This window comes from Columba livia, chromosome 3 (genome assembly GCF_036013475.1).
Source record: "Columba livia isolate bColLiv1 breed racing homer chromosome 3, bColLiv1.pat.W.v2, whole genome shotgun sequence".
NCBI classification, from domain to species: Eukaryota; Metazoa; Chordata; class Aves; order Columbiformes; family Columbidae; genus Columba; species Columba livia.
In genome coordinates, this window is record NC_088604.1 from 55,228,959 (window position 1) to 55,249,203 (window position 20,245).

At 40.7% G+C, this 20,245-nt stretch overlaps 1 protein-coding gene across 2 annotated transcripts in view; it reads left to right on the forward strand.

The window, feature by feature from the left end:
* Window positions 1-20,245, forward strand: part of NKAIN2 (sodium/potassium transporting ATPase interacting 2) — a 547,535-nt gene that overhangs the window by 516,325 nt on the left and 10,965 nt on the right. Inside the window, exons 5-7 of one of the 2 annotated variants that reach the window (XR_010471338.1) lie at window positions 826-886; window positions 1,238-1,416; window positions 18,981-19,062. Coding sequence is in view for 1 of the 2 variants with exons in the window: in XM_065056828.1 (XP_064912900.1) it covers window positions 826-886; window positions 18,981-19,062 (143 nt within the window). In the remaining variant the exon portion in view is untranslated. The remainder of the gene's footprint in view (window positions 1-825; window positions 887-1,237; window positions 1,417-18,980; window positions 19,063-20,245) is intronic. The other variant, XM_065056828.1, reaches the window with a different exon arrangement.

Sequence of the window (20,245 nt, forward strand, 5' to 3'; positions counted from 1 at the left end):
ATGTGGTGGAGAGGCTAGCAGGGGACTCACATGACACTTGACCCATGCCATGTGTGATGTTGGCCATTTGTTCCCTTTTTTTCATTTTTTCAGGGAATAGTGTAAGATAAGCAATCTGCCATGGTACTGGAGAACCGCTCCAGATTTTCATTTTCTTAAATCCTGTTGCTTCTGTTTACAGTTCACTTCTAGGTATGCTCTGAGGAGAGGAATGAAGGGAACGAGATACAAATTTGCCAGCTGCAGCATGAGACACTGTTGTAAACACATCCAGACCTATCGAAAGGGCTAGATATGTCTTGAGGCTCAGGGGTTATTGCAGATACAGAAACAAGCCCCACTAATCCACAGCCCTAATTTCAAGTGATAAAATATCACTTTAAAGCTGGTTTACAAATGCACTGAATTTGTCCCCAGTTTAACTGGCAAGGTTCTGCTAAAACCAGTTCTACTAGAGGGTAGGTTTTGTTGGACAACAAATTTTAATAGAAATAATTACATTTTCAGTGCCTAAAAGTCCATCTGTCCAATGACCCATTTGTTTTTCTGGTTTTCAATAATTAAAAAGAAGGCAATTTGGACACAGAAAATTTTTGATCATTTTTTTGGGAATTTTATTAAAGGGAGTGTTTTTCAAGAAAGACGTAAAATTCCTCTGACTATTTCCAATTAAAATTACCAAACTGTTGTGAAGAATTGTCATTACCTCATCAAACAGAGTCTGGTAATTTTTTTATTTCTGTTTCTGTTGTTGCCTTTCTGAAATGAACTCTTGTTTTTCTATTGTATTTCCTTTATATCTAACACTATTACATTTTGTTTCAGCTGGCGGGCTTCATCTATGCCTGTTATGTTGTGAAATGTATTACTGAAGAAGAGGACAGCTGTAAGTACTAAAGCTTTATTACATCCAAAATTAATTCTTTTTTTTTTAATCACCCCTCCACTGTGCTGCCTCCTACTGATTTCAACCTAAATGCCTTATTACACTGTAGCCAGAACATGCTTTCTGTCCATCCTTCTTGATCTAAAATTTGCAAATGCCTGAAAGACAAAGGAGTCATGAAATGCATTTTTAAAAATACATACTCCTTTCTTCTGAAAAGATCATTGCATTCTTTTTTCCTCAGAGCTTAACTTAGGACATGAAATTAAAAAAAAAAAAAAAAAAAAGGCAAAAATACCAACTGGCAAATACAAGCAGTTTTGTTTTGTTTTGTTTTGTTTCTTATTCCAGATTGTTTTTAACTATCTTCACAGTAATTGGTTACCACTGAGGGTATAGCTCTTCTCTGTTGACTTCTCTGTTGGCTCATAAAGGCACTTCTGGAAAAAAAAAATGCTTTAGATCATTGCAGGACCTTCATTATGAGAGGTGAAACTGCGGAGCTCCTCTTTGTTCCTGCTGCTCCCAAGGTACATTTACAAGGAGCGAAATGATTTCATATAGATGTATGTTTGTGTTTCTTCTGCTTATTTATATCAATAGAAGCCTGTTGAGCAGAATTTGCTCTTATTACATGTTACGGAGCCAAGCCATTTCATTTTTTCTCTAACCTTGATTTTTATAAAAAGGGCCACTGCCGCATTTCAGTGCATCTTGGGATTCATAGTAAAGCACTTTAGAAACAAGTATCAGAACTACATGTAACTTTGATAAAATATACATGAATCTAGAGAAAGCACTGCAACAGGAAGCTAAAGGGTTTTTATTTGATTGAGAGTGCTGCTAGGGCTGGTGGGGGTTCCTTTGTGTGTTCTCCTGCATAGAAAATAGCTGCAACCCTATAATCTATTGGCAATACTGTGCCACTGTGAGACGTCAAGGGGAGATTTAGTGTCAAAATCAAACCAGACTTTGGAGGTCTTTCTGACTACACTCGTTTCAGTTGTCTTTCTGCGGAGGCAAGGAAGGTGTAAGAGTAAAAAGAGTTTGAGACAGGCATGTGGAGCAGGAGTATGTCAAAAATAGGTCTTGTCTTTTTAGGGAAGGACCCAGTCATATGTGTGTTCTACTCTCCTGTTAAGTGCATTCACTATCCAAAGAGGAGGAGGAGAGTGAATACTTGGTCCTCAAATGAAATCTTGGTTCATGTCATTCTGCCCTCTCTTCTAAGGGCTTAAATCTTTTCTTCATTCTTCTGTAATGTTTTAGGGCACAATATAAGTAAGAAGTGAGGAAGGGACTTGTGACTTGGCTCACCAAATAAGCACTCAATCTGGGGCATGTTTGAGAGATTTCTCCTGTGGTCTGTAAAGCAGCATTCCTGGAAGCAAATCACTGCAGCCAATATGGTGTTGTTTGCTGCTCACTGTGGTGGGTGCTTCCTGTTGTTCAGAAGCCACAGGTTGTCATGCTTCCCTGAACCTTTTCTTGCCATCGTCTTGCCTATTTTGAGGCTTTTATTACTTTGTTAGTACACCTCAGCCAGTCCTCCTTTTCCAGCCAAAGATCCATTTTACTCATCTGTGAGCATCTCTCGGAGGTACAGGAGCAAATCTCCACCCAGCACAAGGAAGCCAGTGCAAGCTCAGGAGCCACAAGTGCAAGCTCACCACCTCTGGTGAGCTCTGGAAACGTGGCTGGGGGAAAGAAAAAAAAAAGGCTGAATCATCCTAACGCTGTAATAATGCTCAGAGCAGATTTGACCCCTCAAGGTATTGTAAAATTAAAGCAGCTTTGATTTCTACTGAGAGGATTAATTTAGCAGAGGGTAAGAATTATTCTAGTTCTCTCTCTGCTCAGACATCCACTGTGACATGCACCAAGCGCTCACTGTGACAGCCAAGGGCTACAGTCCTTACAGATACCCCCTGCTCAGGTTAAAGTTTAGATTCTTTTATTTCCATTTAGATATGTTTTCTCTCCTTTTCCCTCCCTTTTGGCAACATATCTATCACTCATGATCTTCTGAGGAGTAGTGTATACTTTACGGATGTCACGTTATTCAGCACTTGTACTCCAGAGGAAGATGCCTCAGCATAGCTTCCTCAGTACATTCACAGATGCTATCATCTCATGCAGACAATTAAGGGAGTGTGAAGGGGAAAGGCTTTCAGGAAAAGTCCCAGAGCCACTACTAAACCTTCCTGTATATTCAAGTCTTTGATCTTGAGGTCACTCCAGATGTGCTAGCTGTGTTTCTTTTTCCATAATCTCCTTTTCTACTTTTTCAGCTCCTCACCCTTGCATACTGCTATGGAGGAAGCTCTGTGGCACAGAGGGATGAAGACACCCCTCCTGTCTGCAGTGCATTCCATCCTCCAGAACTGCAGGACACCTAGCGTAGCAGAAAAAAGCCTTACTCTGCTGCCCACCAATCCCTGTCTAACATCCATACCTGGTCAGGGGTGAGGATGAGTTTGTGCTTGCACACAGTCCAGCAGCTGGCGTCTCCTCATGTTCTATAGAGGTGTTAGCTGTGAAAGATCCTATGGTAAAACCAGTCACCACAGAGCAACTCTCCCATACCACTACCCTGCTTTCCCAGCTTCTGAAGTGATTTGTGAAGAACAAGAGAGGGGTACTGCTGTCTTATTATCCACCCATATATCCACAGACATCACAGGAGAAATCTAGTTTCATGTTTTCAAGACCACTTATGACTGCCAGTCACAGAGGACCATAAAGATGACCATACTGGGTCACACCAAAGGAGCATTTAGCCACAAGTCCTGTCTTATGGGACAAACCCAACAGAAAAAGTGTTTGCTTCTCACAATGGACGTGGTGAACACCTGTACACTCAATCTGCTTTGCAAATGGGCCGTGGGAGAAACAGCAGCCCAGAGGAGGAGCAGAAGAGGCAGAAACACTGAGCCTGGCAGGAGTGGACATCAATGCATGAGACTGGAGAAAAAGTCATGCAACATTCAAGAGCCAAACATGAGCATGGTCCAGATTTTAACCAGAGGAGTATAATGACACTGCTCTGGAGCAGACAAGGTGCCTCATCTTCTGTTGGCACAGAGCCTCAACTGTAGAAATACAATCAAGTTGCTCTTAAGATGCTTCGGCTGAATTAGCTTTGCTCTCAGAGTAATTGGAACAAGCTGAAAGAATTACTATTTCTCCATTCTTTATGCAGATTTTATTAAGAGAACAAATGAGCAAGGGTAGAATTAAGCAAACATTTCGCTAAGATTAACCTGCTCTAACCTCACTAAAGGATTAAGAATGGAACAATAGAGTGATCAAATCAGGGTCATAACTATGGCTAAATCAGCAAGTCTAGAGGTTTTAATTACTCACACACCAAATAAATCCAGTAGCAGGCCACCTAAATCAAAGCACATATCTACACTACCTTTCATGAGAACAATCCACTTTGGGTTAATTCTGCATCACAGATTAAAGAGGAAGCTGCTTTCCTTCTTGGTACAGTCCCAAGCAGCACTGTAATGCTGGCTGCACCAGAGCTCAACTGCAACACCCACCTCCAAGGGTCAGACAAGGATGGCTTCTTTTGTAGGTGCTTTGTCACTCCCAAAGGTCCCTTCTGCATCCTGTCACCTGTGCCTGTGTAAGGAGGAGAAACCCTGAGACTTCAAGTGCCTCAGGTCTCCATCTGGGAAAGACAAGGCAGGACGGGTGCCCAGCAAGGGCTGCTGCAGCCTCAATGCTCTCCTCTTTGCTACTGCCACTGGTATGCCTAAGCCATTGTCATTCTTACCTCATTAGCATTATTAGATGCAGCAATTAAAAATAAAGCATGAAAATGTCAGCAACGATCATTACTTGGAGGCATGCAATGGCTGTAACTTATTGGAGCTCCTCATTTGTTTTCCAAAATCATATTAGGCTTGCATTTTTAAAGCCTCCACATTATTTTTAATAACATTGAAATGTTCGTTTAATGTGCATTTCCTCTCTAGCAATTTGGCTCCCTGCTATAAGCTGTTACTGCCTTACTAAAAGAAAATTCAATGTATTTTTGAAAATGTTATTGAATATACAGATATTTTGTGGAAAACCCTGCAATGTATGCAATAAAGCAACATCCTCCTGGGGCTTTCTGTCTGTAAGCAATTAAAAAAGTAACCTGGGTTAATGAAGTGGGAATTCTGCGTGTCTTGCAGGTTCTGTTGAGGGAAAGGGGATTGGCTTGTTAATAGGGGTACAGCTTTGGCTAGGAAGGAACCCCAGCCTAAAAAAAATCATCAATTCAGTCTGTATCCCACAGTGAAATCCTAATCCAGAAGGCTCCGTTGCAGACCCAGACAGGGAGGAAACAGCATTTACCTACTATAACATAGTGCCAAGGCAATGAGAGAATAAATATGGCCTGACTGTTGCCTGAGTGCCATGAGGTACAACCTTTGCACTATCTCACACTAGCAGGGATCCAACCTGCACATACACTATCTTCTTTTATCTTGGCATTGTTTCCAGGTAAACTGCAAAGCAAAAGAAATTGCAGCTCCATTAAATAGTTTTTTGCTGCATATTCCCTTGAGCCCAGCTTTTGGGATGTCTGGCACAGAAGTAAAGCTCTAGATAAAGCTTTAAATTATTTCACACCTCACATAAAAGCTTCAAGATTCTGTTTGAATTACTGGAAACATTCAGGAAGAAAATACCCCAGATAGAGGATATCTGCCGGTGAGCAATACAACATAGCAATTCTGTGCCAATAAACTCTGTGCCAAATAACAATCCGCTGTGGGATCCTAGGCCTGACCCAGGACATACAAATGTGATGACAAAGATTTTATTTTAAAAGAAAATATTAAATTCATTAGTTGTGAGAAAGGTGAAATTTTGACAAACATATGGGAGATCTAGAAAATCCTTTTATTTTTAGCTCTGTTACAGGCTACCTTCCACCTCTGGGCAGGTTATTTAACCTCTCCATACTTCTGTTTCCTATATTTAAAATGGAAAATAATGACAGGGACAAGCTCACAGGCGTGTTGCTTCATAACTTTGAGCTTCTGGGATGAAAGGCATTATTGAAGTGCAGAATATGTTCAGATATTACTTTATTTCTGTGCCAAATGCTTTTCACAATCTGCTTAGTGAGACACTACAGAGAAATAATACATCGGTTTCCATCCCTGCTTAAAAATCTCTAAAACAAAGACAAAGAGAAACTGGTAGCAAATGTTCAGCTATTATTTCTGCTTCTTTATTTCCTTTCTCATTTTCTGGTGAATATGGCTGCAAATTCTGAACCTACCAGGAGAGGAGAAAGATAGGAAGGAAAAACAAACTAAGGCTGAGGGAGACACCTGAAGATGACAGCAACCATCTTTCTGCATCAAGGCTGGGCTTGAATGCATCTCTGGAGGTTGTTTTCCCAGGTAGCCTGGTAGGTCCCTTCCTCCTGCCAGCTGAAAGGTGACAGCACAGCTGCAGTGTAAGCTGCAGCCCTGCCAACACAGCAGCTCTATCTGTGACACTTGTGTAACATAACACAAGATAAGAGATACCAGATCTATCTAGCCCAATATATCCAACAATGAAGAACTTCTGATGCTTACTTCCATATCTATTTGCCATATAGACATATAAGAACACAGTAAGTTTGTGGTTCCCCAAAAATCTTGACAGTAGTTTGCAGTTCAGGGGCTTCCTTAGCCAGAAGTGGTTTCATATTTCATTGCCCACAATGATATTTTTTTCCTGAAAGTGTACTCCTGTATTAGAATATTTTTGTCAAACATAACCTCCCAAGAGAAGGAGTTCCAGCATCTCAGCTATATTTTTTACTAATTTTGCACCTAGTATTTGTGTAATGTGTCCTGTGTCTTCCTTTGGAAAGCAGTGAACATTCTATCTTCACATTTTCCACCCTCATCTTTTCCATGCTACCACAGGCTTTATGAACTGTCATCAGCTGCCTTCCTTAGGCTATGTGGGAATATTACAGAACTTGTGATAGTTTTTTGGCAGGTGGGAGGTGATTTCCGCATCTTTAATCCCTTTACATCTTTGAAATAACAGAAGTGGAACCTGTCAAAGGAACAGCAGTATCAGGAGGAGAAACACATTTGCATTTTTGGGCCCCTCACTGATGCCACAAGAAGTCAAGGATGGTATTCATATCATATTCCTACAGTCGTATGTAGTTAGGCCTGCAGTTTAAATGAACAATTGAGATTTCCACTACAGTCAATGGAGGCAGAGATATAATTCCAAAGAGCAAGTTGACTTATCAGTGGTGGACACCTCTTTCACAACAGGGTGAATTGCTGGTCTGACTTGTTTGGTTAATGCTAAGGACAGCCTGGGCGCTCTGCAGAGGCAACATAGCAGCAAATAAGTGTAGGAACAAATACAAACTAATATTTAAAATACAGCTGTTCTCCAACTGTTGAACAGGTCATTCATGAATGAGAATTCAATGAACAGGCTACAAAAGCTGAAGCTACAGCTTGTTTTTGCTCAGCTGCATTCTCCAATTTACAGCCTGCAGCTAAATTAGAAGCTTTTTCCATTTACTTGTTTCATTTAGTGTGGTGACTGCTACGTGAGCTAAGTAAATTAAAGAGAGGAAAACAGTGTGTCTTCAGCTGTCAGGATGCTGATGGAAGCATGGAGAAAGAGAAGCCTTTGAAATCCCATGGTACTGCCTCACGCTTGTGGTCCTAAAGAGAGCTGTCTTAAGGAGTCGCGGTGCCACCAGGAACATTTAGAAAATTCCCTGAGATGCCTGTACAGCATCAGTCTTTTGCACGTATCAACAGCTGGATCCTGTGTCATTCTTTCTAGCCATGTCCTGTTTTGAAGGGGACCTTTTGCCAAGCAGAAGGCCAATGCCGAGCATCTCATTCTCACAGGTATGCTGCATCCCACAAGGCATGCCGGCTGGTCAGAAAGCACAGGCTGAAAACGTCTGAGCTGCAGAGTGAGGCTGAAGCGCAGCGGGGAAAGCCTATGGTGGGAAGATATGACAACTGAAACTGGCTGCATCTGAGATGCAAATGGACCTGAGCGGTCCAAGGTGTCACAGGGCTTGGCAGACATTACACAGCTTTGTCTGTGATCATTTGGCACTGCACTGCAGAGAGAGAAACAAACTTAAAGCTCAAAGGAGGTGCAGTTTGTTTAAATAATAGCAAGTAATTAGTCTGAAGACAAAATCAGTGATGGCATATTATAATTACAATTAATTTAAAGGTTAATTTCCTTTGGTGTTAAAATCTTATTTAAAACATTTACCAGGAAAGGAAATTAGGACGTTACTATCTAGATGCATAGAATGCTTCTGGGAATCCATGCCTATTATCACTAGAAAATTAGGTTAGATTCAAAGTGGGAATTTCAGTTCATTTTAGTGTATAATAGTTGGTGGTCAGGGCCTTGAGTCAGAAGGGTTGCTTAGGGTAAACTGTACGATTTGCATTTTCTTTGTTTGTGGGATTAATTGCAAATGTTTCCAACAAAAGGGCTGGGTTTATACATGAACAAGCTTGACATGAAAAGAAAATTGGTTATGGATTGCTGCCTTCGTAACTAATGAAGTTGATGTTCAAGGAATCCCTAGGAGACAGGGCTGTGGTATGAGGCAAATATATAAATAAAGCCACACAGGGAAAAATGGCGGTGTTGCTGGCTCCATCTATGATAATTTCTCTTCTCCCTCACTGTCTTCCCTGCCACTCCCCTTGCATCTATCACCACCTCCTGTGGGGTTTGTCAACGTCAAGTTTAAAAAATGTCTAAATAACATAATGTAGAGCTTGAAGGAAGTAACATTTCCATTCCAGCAGCTTGTCACAATGGAATACCGCTTAATAAAATCAGTGCATTGTAACAGCCAGGGGGACATACTTACCTTGTATCATTTTTTTTTTTTTAACTATTCATAACCCATGTTTCGTCTTTTCAAGAAAGACAAGATGCAGAAGTATTGGAAAAGATCCACACATGTGAAAAGGGAATGAAGAGTTAACGTCTTTTACAAAGAAAGATACATTTCATAGCAAAACATTTTGAAAATATTGCTTGGTTTGGCATTAATTAGTTGTTTCAGGAGAGGAACACAAAGAGGTCCAGATCATGAGACAATTCCCCACACATTGTACCAAACCAGTAGCAGAAATGAGAGAGTAGCTACTGATGGTTCTGAGAACAAAAGCCACAGATTATTTGAAGAGATGCTCAGATTCTTGCCATGGCTAAATAAGACATGGTTTTCCTGGCCATAGAAATATTTTGACATTTAAAAATAAACAAAACTCATATTCAAAATTAGGAAAAATCAGCAAAATCTCAGACTCTCCACAAGCTGAAAATTGTATAGAAAATGGTTTCAGGCAGACTGTCATGTTTGGTTTTGATGTCAGTGAAAGACTTCATTTTGATGTGAGTCATTTATTGCTGTTTGCACTGAACAGGGAGGGCAAGCTTTGGGGCAGGCCCTCCTGTGTTATGCCTGGGGGAGCATCTCCTCCTCCACCCTGATGGATGCAGGGCTGCTGGCCCCTTCCTCACCCCACTTTCCCATCCTCTGATGGTGGCTGGCTGGCTCCTTGGGGGCTCAGCCAAAATGAGCGGGTGTAACAGGGCAGGTCCTTGCCAGTCATACTCAGTCTGGACTGAAAGACAGCTATGTTTCAGAGAATAGTGGCGATGAGGTGCTGTGGGTGGACTAGACTTGTTAACCATTTCCAGTGGCCCTGAAAAGGACACCTGCCCACAGCCTCTTAGTGTCTTCCCTGCTAAGACAGTCAATGTGAGCTCCTTGCAATTTTCTACATGTCTGGAACATAGCTTTATACTAAATTATTTTTATCAGCATGCCTTCTGTTAAAGTTTTCCTTATTCCTTTTTCTTTTACATATCTAGATAGGTCTTCATTAGTATTGGATTGTTAACTTTCATAGATTTGGGCCTTAATTCTCCACTTTGTTGAACCTACTAATGACTCTTATTCTAATTTATTAGTGCGGTGGTCACACTTGGATGCCACTGCCCCTGGCATTTTCTTTTTCCTCCTTTTTTCTTTTTTCCTCTCTTTATCGCTTGCCCCTAGCAACGATCTAGCTAAGAACAATTTTTCCTAATGATTCATTTGATAACTTCTATGATAATTCAGCCTACCCCACATTTTCTTTAATTCTTAGAATTATTTGTCAGTCAAAAATTATTTCAGCACTGTATTTTTTGCTTAGTACTCACACATGAAAATTGGAAAGCAGATTGCTAATATCCAGCAGTGTCCAGGTCTGTTCAGTTTAGGAAAATAATATATTCTTCAGACTACAAATGTTCTCATAGCTGAGTGGAGGTCTTTTACAGACTCTCTTCTGAGCATTGCACAAGCCCCACTGCAAGCTTGGACAAGCCTTGAAAAGCCTTGCAGGAGTCAAGCGGCAGCACCTGGCCACAACCCTATTTCCAGGCTTATAGGCTTGACAGGTGGCTTGCTGCATTTATCAGATATAAAAGGTAGTGCTGAAAATTTCAGGCCAGTATTTCTCATTGCTGCAGCTATGCTCCAGCCTTTTCTTCCTGGTCTCAGGCTCTTGTTCTCACCTGCCCTATTCCTGGTCCCCATTTCTGCCTTTGGCTACCAAAGCCTTGGTCATGCCTCCCAGCACTTGCTTGGTCACTTCTGGCTGCTTTCAATCTGGCTCCTTTCTGCTCAGCCATGACTCTGGTTCCCACCTCCCTGACATGGCTCCTCCGGCTGGCCAGCCCTGCCTTGCTGAGGCATTGCTCCAGGGCATAGTCTTCCTCACCTCCTGCTCTGAGGCTCTGCTCATGACCAGATCCCTGGTCTGCTGGGCAGTCTGAGATGCGTTTTAGATTCTCCGATATCTGAACCCTCAGAATCATTCATCTTGGTGTTTTCTGCTGGGTAGAACCATGAGCTGGGCTCATGTTGAATGCAACATCAGCATTCCTGCTTGGTCCTAATTACAAGGAGTATCAGGCTGAGATCCCTGTCAGAGCCTCTGTAATGGTGATGACACAAGGTGTCACTTACCAGACTTCACAAATCCGCATATCTCCCCAGTACTATGTCTTATCTCAGAAGGGCTGATCAAAGAATTACCCAAGGGATCAGCAGCAACAGAGACACAAGAAGATGCTGCAAGCCTTTATCCAACAAGAAACATGGTAAGAGGAGAAAAATCTGGACAAAAAGCCCCTGAGGAAAAAAAAAAAAATAAACAAACAAACAAAAAAAAAAGGTAATAATTTTGACAATTATAAAAGTAAACAGCATGGAAATAGTGACAGTGGGGCAGAATCTAAGCTGGGAAACTCCACCAAAATTTGTGTAGGGGTTTCCCTTTGTTGCTCTTGTGGACATTGCAGGGCTCAGAAAAGCCATGAGGTTACAGTTTAAGAATCTGAGGTTTTAGTTTTGCCTTGCAAATGGGTGAGCTAAGAGCACACACAGGGGTTACTGGCTATTTGGCAGAAATGCAGTTCATTGCACTGCAAGAACCAGAGTGAAAATCCAAGTCCTTATGCTGTTTCTGAGCCCTCCTGTGCCAGCAGGAAGGACACAGCCTCACGTATTTGCAGATGCCCTCTCTCCCCTTGCTTTGCCAGGGCTTGGCTTTGTCCTGTTTTGTGACTCTAAATCACTGTGCACTCAGCACAAAGACCAATAACATTTGATTATCATTGTAAACAAACTTTATTGGGATTGTATTCAAGGAAACCTCCTCCTGTGTGCTATATTGTGGAACAGCCACGAGGCCATGCTCACAGCATAAAAAGGCAGCAGCACTAAAGTGTTTGGAAGTGTCTTCACCAGACAGCAAGGCAGGTAGCAGGATACTGGCAAAGCTGCAGGAGCAAGGGCGTCCCCATATGTTCTTTTACGGTTTTTTTCCCATATGTTCTTTTACGTTTTTTTCCCATATGTCATTTCCAAAGTTATTAAAACCAAGCTTACATTTCCCCTGCATTTCTTCTGAGTTGGCTGGTTTTTGGATACCAACATCTGTGCACAGCTCTCTCTTGCCTCATATACCTTGCCCTGGCAGTGAAGCTTAATCCCTGCACCTCCCAGGTCTGAGTCCAGAGGACCAAGTCCTTGGCTTCAAGAGCTGGTGTAGATAAGTTTAGGTCATCACATTCCAGGACATGTACACCGCATGTTCTCTCTCTGCTATACCATGTGGGAAAAATGTCCAATCATGACATGCATATGCAAGAAGCATCTGTGTGCACATGCACATACACTTCCCTGGTCATTAGCACTTTTTACATGGTAACATCTTTATAATGGATAATTGTAATTTTTTTAATTATTATTTTAGTGCTTTAGGTTCATGAATTTAGGTTCATTAAGGACTACCATGATGCCGAGCACTGTACAAACATGAACACCAGCCATGTTTCATGGAGCTTGTAATCTATGTATTAGACAACAGGCAACTGGTGGGTACAGACAGAAAGTGATCACAAAGAAACTGAGCAAATATTATTAACTGTGGTAGACAGGAATATAAGGGCATTGGCGACCTAATTATTGCCAAAGGAACTAAGAAGAGTTTTATGGAAAATAATGAGAGAACTGTTTGTTTCTCACAAAGAGAGAAAGAGCTTGGAAATTTTGCTAATATGCAGATCAAGCTGGCAGCATGGGGGCAGAATATATAATTTAGAAATAGAAGGAGGAGAGACTGATGTGAAGTCTCTACAAAAGACTTTAAATGTGACAAGATTTAGCTTCTACTTGATGTAATATAGAAGATGAAGTCAGTAGCAGGATGTGGAGGGGAGTAACCTAGCCAAAGAGATTAGTCTTGCAGCTTTTGTCTCAACTACACATTTGGTGAGTTCAAATAAAAGGAACAATTGTGGTGTTTGACACTGAGAGCCCTGGGTAAATGTTATAGCTGTGTCAACAGATAGAAAAGTCTTCTTCTTCAATATGCAAAAATAATCTTCAGAAATTAAATCATGCACAACCAAACCCAAAGTTTACGTCTAACTTATATCCTCAAGTGACAGGCAGCCTTGAGGATACAAGTGCCATCATTCACTACAAGGCATAGCAGAGAACGTTAGAGAGGAGCAGCTAAGAGTTCTGGTTTTAGCCATGCTGAACTGGAATTGATGTTTAATTATCCATGGGTAAATATCACAGAGAGAAGCTGAGATTTTAGTTTGTATAGAGGGAGCAGAGTGAGCACAAGCCCAGTACTCTGTGACACCTCAGAGACCCAACGACAGCAGAATTTGCATTTGTTAGTGCGACTACCCCATTTACAGGAGGAAAAGTGAAAGGCGAAGGTTATTTCTCATGGGACTCTGACACATGTTGGAGGTAGAACCAGCAAGACAGGAGAGGAATGATGAAAGGAGGAAGGTGAGAACCTGCAGAGGAGAGAGCAGTGAGGCAAAGACTTCAGGAAGAAGAGAGCAGTGGCTGTGTGAAAGGTGGCTGGATGACCACAGAGAGGGTTGTGTGCTCGAGGTTACCAGTATCTAAATTTGCATAGGAAGAGGTAATCTGACTATGGTCCCAGCTGTGTGCAAAGGACAGAATATAAGATCAGCAAAAATCTTCTACAGAAACACAGTAAAGTGTTTGAAAGTGTTTGAAATCATCAGGAGACAAAGTGGGACAAGCAGAGATAAGGGTGGGGGGTTTTTTGTTTTTGTTGTTTGTTTGTTTGTTTTGGTTTTGTCTGTTTGTTTGGTTTTGGTTTGTTTGGTTGGGTTTTTTTTAAAGGAATTTACATGTATTTGTATTTTGAGGGAAATGCAAAAACAAACAAAAAAAAAAAGAGATTAAGAGAAAAACTGTCACTGGGACAAACAAAATTCTACAGGACAAAATTCCTGTGACTATGGTAAGAGAGAATGGGAAATTAACTGTAAAAGAAGTGAAAAGGGCTGGCAAACTGAAGAAAGCAGGAAACTTTGTCAGTTTTTTCATACAAGAAAGGGGAGAGATGGTGTGGAGAGAAACCAGTGGAGATGGGAGAAGGGAAGTGGATGAGGAGGTGATAGGGGTGTCTGGGATAGAACTAATAGATAGAGCTGCAGGGCCCAAGCTGCTTCATCAACGGGATGGACAAACTGAAGGAGAAGAGGAGGAATCAGACTGTCCTGAGTTGGAAGGCACCCACAAGGATCATGGGTCCAACTCCTGTCCCTGCATAGGACAACCCCACGGTTCACACCATGGGTCTGAGGTTGTTGTCCAGTCTCCTCTTGAATACTGTCAGGCTTGGGACCTTGGCTGCCTCCTCTGGGAGCCTGTTCCAGTGAGGCAGTCACAGACCCAAGCCTGACAGAAGTCACCCTCATTACAGAGCTACTACCAAAGACATTTTCGTTTTTCAAAGAGGAGCCACTGGCAGGAAGCAAATGCTATCGTGAAGGCAGGGTTGAGTGCTGGCAGCACATTCACTGCTGTGAGAGGCAGAGCCTCATACATCAAGGGTAGGGGTGAGATAATCAGCAAAACAAACAGTAGTAGCCAAGGAACAAAGTAAGGAGAGGGTTTGAAAACAGTCAAGAAGTCATCCATACTGTAGGTCACAGGTTGGCCAAGTACATGGCTGTTTCCCTAACTTTCCATTTCCTTTTATTTACAAATAAAGCCACTCATCTCCCTTCTCATTCGTAAACTCTATATCCTTTCATATCTAGTCTGCATTGATTTTTCACGCCTACTAAAATCCAAGAAAAGCCATAGCATCAGTCACGTTTCTATACACATGTGCCCTGAATGACTCATTGGGTCAGATCCTAAGCTAATGTAAATTATCATTGCTTCAATTAAGTCACTGAAACTATAAATATATATACAATAGCTGTGGACCTGAATCTTTATGCTTCTGTATTTGTATCTTACAGATTAAAATTTCCATACAGATAACAGTGTCTAGTCTCCTGGTTTCTATTTAATGTTTTTCCTTTTGCTTTCTACAGGAAGATACTATTTTTTTTATTCCATGGTGTTTCCTTTCTCTTTGTCCATCTGTTGGTTTTATCAGTTTGTTTCTTGCTGCTAGTTTTCTAGAGTCCCTTCTCCCATATGTACATCCATGCTCATGAGGTGGTTTTGTGTATTTCAGTTTAATGGTTCCTTTATACACCACAAACTTCTAGAAATTAAAAATGAGAAACCCATTTATGCCTTTCATCCTGTCCTGATGTACAATGGAGACAGTGGGAACTGTAACTGTGAGCAAAGGCTGAAACTTCATATCCCTATGGGTACTTAGTAATAGAAAATTTGTCCCAACTTTGAGCCATATGTCCTGTTCGTGTTACATTGTAACTACAGACATATACCCGATAAGTCCCTTAACTCCAGCAAAGAAAGAATACGCTCTGGCTGTATTTCTTGTAACATATTTTACAAATAAATAATACTGTTATTATGCTATTTTACTCCAGCTAGGAAAACAACTGTCTCAGCACCCAAAATTTCAAAGGAATGGGATTCTGTATTTGTTTGTATATGCATGAGTGATTTTACTAGAGCAAAACACAACAAAAGAGCCCTTTCTGATAAAAGTGACACACAAGATGAATGTACAATAAAATGGTCAAAAATGTGCTTGATAGATGAGGTTAAGGATGGAAACCTCTATAGCAATTCATCTAATGAGCTTTGTTTTATTCATCTCATGTTACTGCTGCGAGGAATGTATCAGTCATATGACTCTTTTGGTGACCTTTCAGGCACATCCAGGATAAAACGCCTGCAGAAAGGGCAGCATTCTACATGCTTTAAGAAAGTAGCTCAGAGTCCACAGGGAGCTTTTAGCACAGTCTGGACATCGCAGACTTTGCAGCGCTGAGAAACTGCCACCATCAAGAAAACTTGCTACAGAGAAATTGCTGAAATCCTTTTGTATTGGAGCTCACTTTGTATTGCTTACCTTCACCTGCCTTTCAAAGTTTGTTGTAAAGTGTAAGAAGTCGTTGTATGCCTACGACAAGGTCACAGCAGTACTCTCTGCCCTACCATCATTGGGATACACACGTGGGAACTTCCACTGTCAGTTGAACTTAGAAATGTCTCTACAAACTTACCTTGCTCACCTCTTGACAATCTGGCTTGTTAACACTCTGTGTTTACTCTGTGCAACAGGACAAAGACACAATGTATGCAGAGATATCCAGCGTGAATCTTCTATGCCCAAACAAACTCGCTTTACTCAAAGAAATCTTTGTCTTAACACGCTGGTTTAGCTTTCTGAAAACAAGCCTAAAATCACCCTTAAGGCCTTTTGCCCAATGGTTGCAAAATAGAGTATCTATGCCTGCAGCCTTCAAATAATGGTTGCATGAAGGGTCTTGGGAAGTACACAACCCAGACAAATGCAAATAAGTAACATCTGTAAAGTGACATGGGTTGACACCATGACACCAGTGAAAAACTCAGTCCAACAGAGGAATTTTCTGACTTGTGTTGTCAGAGGTCAAGAGTGAGGGGCAAAAAACAAAACAAAACAAAACAAAAAAACCACAAACACCTGGGCAAAAGAACAACAAACCATAGCTAAACAGTGTCCATTCTTTTTGCTGAACTTTTTACTTGAATAAGAGGGTTGTTGGGTTTTTTTTTCTGCTAGTCTGGTCCTTCATTCAACAGTGTTCCTATAGTGAATTCTTCATTCTGTGCCTATAAACTTAGTGTGCTTCCAAAGACATGACCTCACTGTAATAAAGTTATCTGATGGTTACAGACAGCAAATAGAAACAAACAAATGGCATTTATGTTGATTTTTAAAAGATTTTGACCAGGGAAGCAGACCAGGGAAGCGCTATCCAGGTGCAGTCATCATAGGTTGTGTGCAGAATTCTTTAAAACTCTATTTAGCTATCAGCCTTCTGGGATGACATTTCAGACTTTGGCTAATTCTGGTCATTATTTTTGTGTAACAGCAAGAATGACAGAGGAGAGAACACTTGTTTCAGATGAAGCCAGAGTGGGAGGGGTATGAGCACTTGTGAAGACAGGATTAGAAGTCAAAATGATCTTGAGAAGTAGCTTGAAATCAAGAAGATGAAGTTCAGTACTGACAAGTTCAAAGGAACTCCATTTGGGAAGAATCAATCAAGTGTCTTCAGATAAAATATGGACTACTTGGCTAGACTAGTTAGTGTCAAAACAGAAAAATAAATATCTGGTTATTAAGTATTTGCATTATGCTGTGGAAAAAAGAAGAAAACAAACAAACAAACAAACAAACCCACACCATCATGTTATGCCAGGTAATGTACAGAAGACCTACATAGCAGTTGTTCCAGTTAGTTCAGATTTGTGCACCACACTGTAAGAAAAACACAAGCACATTGAAGAAGGATCTTCAGGCTTGAAAATTTAGAGGTTTGGAAAACATGGGTTGTGAGAAAAATTTGAAAGAACTAGGTATGCTTAAATCTGCAAAAGACGGATAGCATTAAAATACTTTTTGAAAATGCTTAAAAGTAGTTATGAGAGAAAAAAAAAAGTAACTCATTTGTCTTCATATCCATAGGGAGAAAAGGCCAAAATGTAGAAAAGTAGTTAATTTGGAGGAAATTACATTTCAATTAGACATTACGAAGTTAGGTGCAGGGAAAGACAACACAGATTATAGAACCTCCTTCATTAGAGATGTCAGGGATTAATCTAGTAAAACATCATTCTGGAATAAGAGTATACATAATGGTCCCACAGAACACAGCTAAATTATTTCTGCAGGGGCCATTCTTGTCAGGGAAGAAGGTGGCTGAGAGGTTCCACATGTCTGTAGTTCCAATGGAGACACACTGTACCAGTTCAGTCCAGTGTTTTGGTGGCTTTTTGCTTGCAAAGGAAATGGTGGACAGAGGGGTACAATAATCTGATTCTGTAAGATGTCTGGAATGAGTCTGACTGCATTGATAAGTGTGGCACACATTGTGGGGTACCTTAGTGTTAAATAACTTCATAAATGCAAGATTTAAGGACTTCAAACACTGTGAAGATTCTCAAAACAAGGGTTATAAATTTACATTTTGTGATTTTTAAGTGAACGTTACTTAATTTTAGATCCACAAGAAGCTATCCTCTATCAAAGAACCTTTTCCCTTTTTTTGATTTTAATGTACACAGAGCCAGTCTGTCAGTAGCAGTGCCAAGACCTGTGAAAAATGTGCTTCTATACCTGAACTCTTTGGCCCTTTTCTATCAAAGTCATTTCAAATTCACATCTGCTATGTAAGAGGCGATATTTCAGGGATGAGAGCTGCCCACAAATAATCCTCAAAAGCCAATAGTTGGGTCTGCTGGTGCAAAGGAAGCAAAGGGTGCACTTTTATCTGTGTAAAGAAAGTGTTATAGCAGAGAAACAGGGGTGTCAGGCTCAGATGAGATTGAATTGCCCTGGAAATTGTTTAAAATAAACATGAGAAGACCATTGGGAACTGTCAGTGATGTGAATTAACAAATAACTCCCACCCTACAACCTTCCTGCAGACCTCCAGTGCCTTGAGAGAAATGCTGGTTTCCTTAGATCTGTGCAGCCTCATCTCTGAAGCTCAGATAAATTGTTCCAACCCTCTGTTCGTGCATTTCAACCCGAATGTCAAAGCAGGGAATCAGAGAAACTTCTGTCTCTCAGACAGAGTCAGATCAATACGCTCCTGCCTCTCTATCCCTGAACCACAGTACGACAGCAAGCCAGGCACAGTAATCACCGTCAGAAGCAATGCATTCATGCCAATAAATAAATGGTTTTCAGCCTTTGTAATATCTGAATATCATGGTGGTTTGTACTCCAGGGAGGTGGCCTACTTAAAAAAGAAGGATGTGTGGGTATTTCTCATAGATAGATGGCTGTTATAAATCCCTCATTGTCTTTCTGTGATTTTAAAATTAATTTCATTTTAAAAGGCACTTTGCCTTTCTCTATTTTTTTACACTTTCTCTGCATTTCCACAATTAGTTGGTCTAATTTTAGTGGTTTATTAGGGTGTCTGTCAAAAATAATCTGTGTGCTGGGTGATCCTTGAAGGATAGTGCCTATCACTTCTGAAAAGATGTTGCTAATGAAAACAATTTTCCCCCTTTCAGTTGATTTCATAGGAGGATTTGACTCTTACGGCTATCAAGGTCCACAGAAGACATCTCATTTACAGCTACAGCCCATGTATATGTAAGTACTTAATTTCTGAGATATTCTGCAGAGTAGAAGGCTGATATTAAAAGATCATTAAGCTGAAAGATGACATGGCTTTAAAAATTCAGAATAGGCAGAAGCCTTTTTTGATAGATCACCAACATTGCTCTTCTGATGAATTATAATAATTTCTTAGAGTGGGATATAATGTGTTTAAACAACACCCAGCTCTCACCTGGTTTTCCCCCATTTTCATTCAAGCAGGTTCCACTCATAGGCAATGAGAACTTGGTTTAGTAAAAACTAGTCAGATCTGACAAAACTTTGTTGCAAAAAAAGTGGTTTTCATTAAGATTTATCAAAAGTTCAGCAACTTGCTAATTTGGTGGATGCATTTGGCATTTGTCTTACCAGAGCATCTGTTCCTTCAGGCATCTCTGTACCTCATTTCCAGTCTCCATCTTTTTTTAAAAAAAAAAAAAGTGTAACAACATATGGCTTTTAAAAACAGTTTGAATAGAAGACCGTATTTTACCAAACCAGTAAGTGACAACTCCATCCACTGCCTAGAAGTGCATCATGATGTAGCTGGAGATTAAATGGGTAAACAAATCTCAGCACATAAACACAACTGGAGTACATTCACACCAGAGCTAGCACCCAGCCATAGACCAGTCCAGGAATAATCATCTCCAAATATTTCTTGTACTGATGCCAATCGCAATTCAGATCAGTCCTGACTGCCCAGATAAATCTTACCTCACTGCTGCAGCATTTTGAAATGTGTTTTATTTACCATCACTGACCTACGTGGTAAAAGCACAGCAAAAAAAACCTCACAAAATGGCAACATTTACTTTTTTCCACTGTTTCTCTGCTGAACATCTCTTTTGAGGAAAATAACTGAATACAGGCAAACAACATCCATCCCAACATGCACTTCAAACACCCTTTAATGTAATTTCAGTTATTCTGATTAGTGGAAGCAAGTCTGCTAATATATTAGCAGATTTTTGCATGGGACTGGCGTTTACTCCTTAATCAGTGGTACAATCAATTCTACAGTAGTGCTCAGGATTGGGCCTGTTGGGAGCTTTGTTAGGAGCTTTTTAATAATCTCAAATTACAATAGTGCATATCTCCAATGCCATCTTAACTTCAGCTTCCCATCTGTCTGTGCTAAAGTAAAGATTTTTCACCTGCACTTTTGGTGGCACAG